Genomic DNA, 7,576 nt, shown 5'->3' with positions numbered 1-7,576 from the left:
CTGTTTTATAAATTAAATTAGGAGGTAAGAAAAAAAAAATTGGCCTATAAAAAAACAAATAATTGGCCTAAAGAAAACAATTTTGACATATTCTTCAGAATCATGGACACTAACGAAGAAGCAGCTATCAAGAAATGAGATTCCTCCGAAGGAATGGTGGGAAAACAAGAAGAGACTGAACTGAGACTGGTCGAACCTCAATATTATGCCGGCCAACGATATGATAAAAGAGAATCGACTGAGATGGCTGGGACATCTTCTACGGATGGAACCAAGGAGGATAGCTAGCGAGGCCTACCGAACCAAAGTATAGGGCAAGAGAGAAGGAAAACGGCCTAGAAGGAAATGGGAAGATGAGGTAAAAGTGACTTCCAGAGACGAGGACTTCAATGGAATGACAGAAGGCGCCTTGCAGAAGACCGGCGGAGCTGGAGAGGGCTCTATAAATTTCCTCCTCACACTGCGGTTCAAGACGATTGATTATGATGATGATGATGATGATGTATGTGCTTTATAAATTAAATTAGAGGTAAGAAAAATAAATGGCCTGTTTCAGTTATTGAATATGACCCCGATAGACAAAGCTGCCTTAATAACATCAGATCACTCAATGAGGGGAGGAGAGAGGAGAGGAGGAATCGACGACCCTTTACTAGAGTTTATGAAATTCAGAAAATCCTTGGATCCGTCACTGATCTTAGCTGACGGAGCAAACCTGGCTCTAAGAAGTTGTTCGACAACTCTTTTTGTGAAAGATTGCGAATACTTAACGGTTTTTTTCTTTCTTTTTGATGGATTAGACAGCCTTTATAGTTCTTTATTTTTATCAATCGTCCTTTCTACGTTTTGGAAGGTCCGCCCATATTCAGGAGCTAGCTCTAATCATAATTACGAAGTTACTGATACATTTCTGTACTGATAAGTATAAAGGATTTAATTAAAAAAATATCGATGTTGAGTTAAGTACATAGACTCAGAAAAAAATTCTCAATCGATGCGTATAAAAGATTTGAGTTATATATTATGATAATATCCTGGTTAAAACTGTATTGGACGGATAAGTTTTTATACAGAACTTTTTTGAACTTTATTTTTCGTCTCCCGGAAAATCAAGAATATGGAAAATACAATAATCAGTACAGATTTAAAGTTTAGGAAAATGGTCAATTTTTTACTTACTTTTTTATTGTGGATAATTTCACATTTTCCACTAGTTATTTCATCTAGAAATTTTTCTAATTGTTTTCTTTTCACTGAAGTCTTTAAATGGATGTTTTATGGTATTTTCCGTAATTTATAATAATATACATTATAAATAAAACATATTTCTAATTGTAACAATTACCACTACATAATAGTACATATACTATTTCAAATTTTATAGTTAATAACCGTTAAATGCATTGTTAATAATATAGTGAACCAGGTATCCCCCTCGCTTATTTGTTATTAGCGAATGTTTACTTAGGTTTTCTTTCTTATTTTTTTTGCTAGAAAAGTTAATTGGCTTTTTATAAATCTATTTTATTAAATATATCTGTTTCATAGCTTACGACTTGTTTGTATATTTTCTATTGGAAATTACATAAAAATGGTCTTTTAACAACATATAAGAATTTTATTTAAAATAAAATAATTAAGAAAAGTAAACGATGAAATGATAAGTGAATTGAAAATTATCTCTAATTAAAAAAACTTGGTATTTTTTTTAGTCTTTTAGTTTGATAAAACTATTTTTAAAATTAGCGCTTGAAGGAATATTTTATTGCCGTAAAATTTATAAAATATAATCTGATTACTCAGAAAGGAAAAAAAAACAGAAAATTACATTAATAGCTTTCGAATAACAAACTACTTAGTAAAACATTAAGAAAAAAGGATACACAAAGGACATAAAATACGACTTAAGTAATATAAAAAATAAATAAAAGTATTTGTAGGTTTATAAACAATTATCAAGATTTGTTCATAGAGAGTTTGAAATAACTATTATAAAAATTTGTCGAATTTTTTTTCAATAAGACCGCTGGACAAACCAAAATACTTGAAATATTTTGGAAAGTCCTGAATCTATCATTTTCAAGGCCTTTCCGATATAGGATTGTAGTATATAAATACGCCATAATATAAATAAATAGTATATAAAATATAAATAAATAGTATATAAAAACCTCCATTTTTACATTTCCTCATTCTTCATCGCTTGTGGTTGTTTATACAAAAGTGATTCCCTTGAATTATTAATAAAAATAAGGGATATATATTTTTTAAATAATCCAGATAAGTGTGTCATAATTTTACCTGCGAATATATGTGAATCGGTATTTTAATTTCAGTTTATAAGAACCAGGGATTGTAGACATAAGAAATATTACCGATTTTGTTTAATCTTTAGATTTAAAATTAAATATCTCAATAGTGGTGTTTTACAGGGCTAGGCGAAAAATGCAAGAACGAAACAGAACCTTGGACCTGCAAAAAAGCAAGCACTTGCCAGAGCTTGAAGGATGGAATCGCTAAAGATGGTGAGCTGAAACTCTGCGGCTTCCAAGGTCGCGAGCCAATCATCTGTTGCCCTCCTGAGCTTCTCTCGAACAAGGTGGATCCACTGCCTTCTGCTCAGCCAAGGGCAGGAAAGAAAGCCGCACAGAGTGAGTAATATCTTAACAAGCTTTATGATTTTCTTAAAAAATAGTCCTATATGTTTTATTTTTTTCTCTGAGGGGCATTATTTATCTTCTGTTTTTACTTTAAATTGTTTTATTGTTCCATCAGTGCGATGACGAATAGTTTTTTAGAGGTCCAAACAGTTTCTGTCCTGACTCATCATCATCATCATTTGACTTATCTTTCATATTTAAAATTTAATTATTACTTCAAATAATTTCTAGAGTGCAGGGAGTACGCTGAATACGTATACAGAGTCATCGATTCCCCCTCGCTTAAACCGAATGCTAAGCCGACCAAGATACCCGACTGTGCAGTCACAGCAGAAACACTCATAGTAGGAGGAACTCCAGCCAAACGGAAAGAGTTCCCTCACATGGTAAAAAGTTTTTCATTTTACCACATCTACATTTAATTTAATACATCCAAGTTAAAAAATCTTTTTAGAAACACATGTAGATTGTGACTATAAAAACATGTTAAAATTTTGCAGGCGCTAATCGGTATCGAGAATAAAGGAAATCCTGTTTGGTTCTGCGGAGGAAGCTTGATAAGCCCTAACTTCGTTTTGACCGCCGCTCATTGCGGCATCTCCAATGAGAAGTAATCAATATCATTAATTTAAATGATAATTATGAAATATCAATAATTTATTTCTGAGAAGACTAAGACTAGGAGTGTTTTCAAGTCAGAAAATTACAAATAGGTTTGTTTGGATTATCTTGGAGTAATGAGCTGACTCTGGTGGATGAGTCTTTTCGGATTGTTGATGTGAAATGTGCTGCGGATGTGTACATACGTGTGATTCCATGTCCTTATGATGCCTATGGTGTCTTTTAATTAACATTGTACTGATATATTGCGAGTTAGTACGAAAACTTTCTTTTATTAGTTCTACAAAAGAAAACTTTGTAGTAGATTGTCCTTGGAAATGGCCGAAAAAAAAGAAATATAAATGGTTTTGGGACTAAAATTAGACTCAATTTATTTTATTTAAACAATAATAACCAATCTCAAGAAAATTTAAAGATCATATATAAAAAATACTGTTTAGACTTCTAACAAGAATTTGCACATACAATAATTTATTCATTTCAACAATTGTATATTTACTTATTATTATTTTTTATTTTATTTTTTTCTCTCTTTTCTTCTCTCTTCCCTTTTTCAAATTAACTTGTTTCTTTTTACTATTAGAAGACAATTGTTTGTTTTATTTAAGTGTACCAATATCATTTATGTTTTGTAATTAATTTTACTTTCTTCTTTTATTAAGAAGGATTATTCTTATCTATTTACTTTATTATTATTATTTTTTCTTTTAATAAGAACATTTTATTTAGTTAGGAGTGTCATTTGTATGACTATACCCCCTCATAATCAACTGTTAAATAATATAAGTTATATAAACCATGTAAGGCCCACCAGACCGATCTGGTATAAAAATAAAAATAAAAATAAACGATTGTATGAATTATTTTAAAAAAATTATTCGAGTAAATACATTTACTATCTGTAATCAATCTTCTAGTTAATCTTTGAATAACGCAATGTTTCTCTTCCAGGGATCTAGTCGTTGTGAGGCTTGGAGAACTCGACCTGCTTGAGAAAAAAGATAAATCTAGTCGGATCGATGTTAAAATCGCTGAAGTCTTCAACCACCCCATGTATGTACCTAGCAAGGGCTACCACGATATAACGTTGTTGAAATTGGAAAAGGAGGTGGAGTTGGGCCCCGAAATCCGACCATTGTGCCTTCAAACAAACAGAAGTATTAAGCATGATAAAGTAATAGCATCCGGTTGGGGTTACACAACGTCTGGTAATTTTGATGTTTTTGTAAAGGTTTTGGAAAAAAAAATCAAATAATTAAGATATATTCTAGATCATGTTCACGTTTTTTGTTTTCTAGGCAAAGACAGCGTTTCCAGTAATATTCTTCAAAAAGTACTTTTGAACGTGACTGATGATGATAAGTGTGTGAGTGCTTATGGCACCGATTTCGATAAAGTCAACCAAGGAATCAAACCTGACATAATGATGTGTTCTGGAGGAGTTCGTGGGAAGGATACCTGTAAGGTAAATTGAACGTACATTGACTTACATGGTAAGCAGATAAATGTGCATACAAGAAGTTTTTTGAATTCACCTCAGGATGTGGCCCTCCTGCTGAAATGTTTTTGAAAATTGGCCTCACTAAATAAATTTTATAAGCTATTTTGGGTATAATCAGTCGGCATTTTGAAGCCAGCTCTAAATTTAGCAACTTTTTCATTTTTCAAACTATTGGGGGGGTGAAAGAAATACACCCCTACACTTCCCATGAAGGCCTTCTTTGATATACTCGTATGAAACCATACAGTATATTTGGTATATGTTGATTTATCCAGCGTTGAGAGCCATATTTATTGAAATTCACTCAATTAATAATTTTGAATTGAATAGTCTCAAATTCGAATCGTTTCATTCTTTCAAAAAATATTGTTATTTGGAACAATATACTGGAACTAAATAGTTATAATGAGTAAGATCTGTTGTCACAAACATTTTTGTTCCCTATCAGATTAGCCAATGGAGAATTGCTATCATAGGCTTTAAATCCCTGTCAAGCTGGAAATGATCCTGTGGGTTCAATGATTAACAATTATAAATTGTCTACTGTCCTCTTCAAACCTAATGTACCAATGTTAAATAGTAAAACATTGGGGAGGGGTTGTCTTGGACAATCGTTAGCATAAAGGAACATATCCACGTGACATTAACAATTTCAGAATCATCATGTATGCGTTCTATAACAGAGAATGTTATGTGATTACTAAAAACAAAGAAACATGACATGCCCCGAAAATCAGCTTTTAATTAAACACATTCATTTCTAGCACAAACGATAATAACATGTATGATACCCAAATAGTTACCTGCAACCACTCTTAGATTAAAACCACTAGAATATTTTGATAACTGAGAACAAAAGATATTCTACAAATTTGTTTATATCGCCGTGGCCTTCTGTTAAAAATATAATTTCCTTCTTTTAAATTAATATATAATATATTAAAATTTCTTTCTATTTAAACTGTTGTAATGTGATATGAGAACAATGAGGTAAAATATACCATGCTATATATAACATTTATTAAACAACAAACAAACTAATTAAACCATTTACTAATAGTGAATCCTTATAATAATATTTATTTATAAACCCTTTTATTAATATCTCTGAAATCACTCTTTGTATATAATTAAAATAGAGCTTATTACAATAATCTCTGATTGCAAGCAAATTATTATGATTTTACATTTCACTCCAAATATCTTTTATGAATAACTAATTTATAATTCTAACTTTATAAATATTTAGCAGTGTTCCTACTATATTAATATATTGGCCATTAAAATAAATTTTCAACTTAATGGTTAACCATTATTTTTTATTTCAGTATATAACTCAAATTTCATTTTGTAACTCTCAATTCTCTTCTAATTATTAAGCGTTTTTAAATATTTATACTTCAACCAATTGCAACTGCAATTTGATTATAACTGTACTTGTCATTTATTTCCTATCTCTGTGTAATGTCATCTTGATGTTTTGAGAAAATAGAGAGCATTTGTTCCTGATTCTGTTGAAGTGTTATCCTATGTCGATATTATACTATAAAATGATTAAGATAATTTCTTAGGCTACTCTGCCTAATTGAATTAAAAATTGTTACTAAACTAAGCGTGCATATAATTAATAATAATTAAGTAGAGTTAATGCCATTAAATAGTATGTTCTTTTCAACTTTTCTTAAAATCATTTGCTACAATTATTAGGATGAGAATAGCGTTCAGTTTAGATATCTTGAATCTTTAACTTTCATTATTTAAGCTTAGGCTTTTATTCATTTAAATAAAATATTTAATTTCGTTTGTATTGTACTTAGATTATGTTGTATCTTAATTCTCATTACCTAGTATGCCCGTACACGGGATACGAATTAGGTGTAATAAATCATATAAAATAATCAATAATCAATAATTCATACCTAACTACATATCTATGATTTCCCATTTTTTATTTCTTCTAAAACTCGGTCCAGCTTCATATTGCACCTTCGCTCCTCTTCCTTGCTCTTTTATTAGAAAAATAATAAATCAAAGTCATTCACAATCGTTCGATACCCTAAAAAAAAAATTTAAAGAAATTTCCCCTCGATGTTTCAAAATAACGAAAATCAGTTCCAAAATTAGAGCATAGCAATATGGATTGTTCATACTAAAGAATAAAAAATATATTTGCTTCTTGAAAAAATCTTTTGATTTCTAATTATCATAAGCGTATATTGCCAGAAACAATGTAAAGAAAAATGTAGCTGGTAATTTCTTTAAACACGTTCTGTACATGTACAAAAAAAGGGGTCAGGGCAAAAAGGATTTTAATCACACTTATAGTTTTTTTTATTTTCCAAAATAATAAAATATTTTGTCTTATTTTGGCAGGGTGATTCTGGAGGACCATTGCAGGTTGCCGTCAAAGATCCTTACTGTATGTACTCCCAGGTAGGGGTTACTTCATTTGGAATCAATTGTGGTACTACATATCCTGGCGTCTATACTAGGGTATCTGCCTATGTACCTTGGATTGAAAATATTGTTTGGCCATAATATAGTATTGACAAAGGCTGTCATTATTCTTATTTTATAATTATTTATAGTGATAATAAAAATTAATTGCTTTCTATTTTTATTAAACTTCCAATTTTCTTTTTTTTTATTAATAAACGAATCCGAAATCCCATAGCAATAAAATGTTTGTTTATTTTTATCCATTTTTCTTTATGTATCTGTAGTTGATATTTAAGGGGAGTCAAGTTCAAAAATATAATATTAGAGGTACCTGAACGAAAATTAAAAAAAAAAA

General features: G+C 30.3%; 1 protein-coding gene across 1 annotated transcript in view; it reads left to right on the top strand.

Annotated features, from left to right (window-relative positions):
• Positions 1-7,414, top strand: part of LOC106677673 (venom protease) — a 10,560-nt gene extending 3,146 nt beyond the window's left edge. Inside the window, exons 2-7 of the mRNA XM_014415732.3 lie at positions 2,433-2,651; positions 2,892-3,046; positions 3,161-3,270; positions 4,233-4,489; positions 4,580-4,746; positions 7,156-7,414. Coding sequence (XP_014271218.1) covers positions 2,433-2,651; positions 2,892-3,046; positions 3,161-3,270; positions 4,233-4,489; positions 4,580-4,746; positions 7,156-7,320 — 1,073 coding nt within the window. The 3' untranslated portion in view covers positions 7,321-7,414. The remainder of the gene's footprint in view (positions 1-2,432; positions 2,652-2,891; positions 3,047-3,160; positions 3,271-4,232; positions 4,490-4,579; positions 4,747-7,155) is intronic.
• The last annotated feature ends 162 nt before the right edge of the window (positions 7,415-7,576 follow it).

The sequence above is a fragment of the Halyomorpha halys genome, unplaced genomic scaffold (genome assembly GCF_000696795.3).
Source record: "Halyomorpha halys isolate HHAL.00 unplaced genomic scaffold, Hhal_1.1 Scaffold106.1, whole genome shotgun sequence".
Classification (NCBI taxonomy): domain Eukaryota; kingdom Metazoa; phylum Arthropoda; class Insecta; order Hemiptera; family Pentatomidae; genus Halyomorpha; species Halyomorpha halys.
This window is presented reverse-complemented; position numbering and strand designations above follow the sequence as displayed.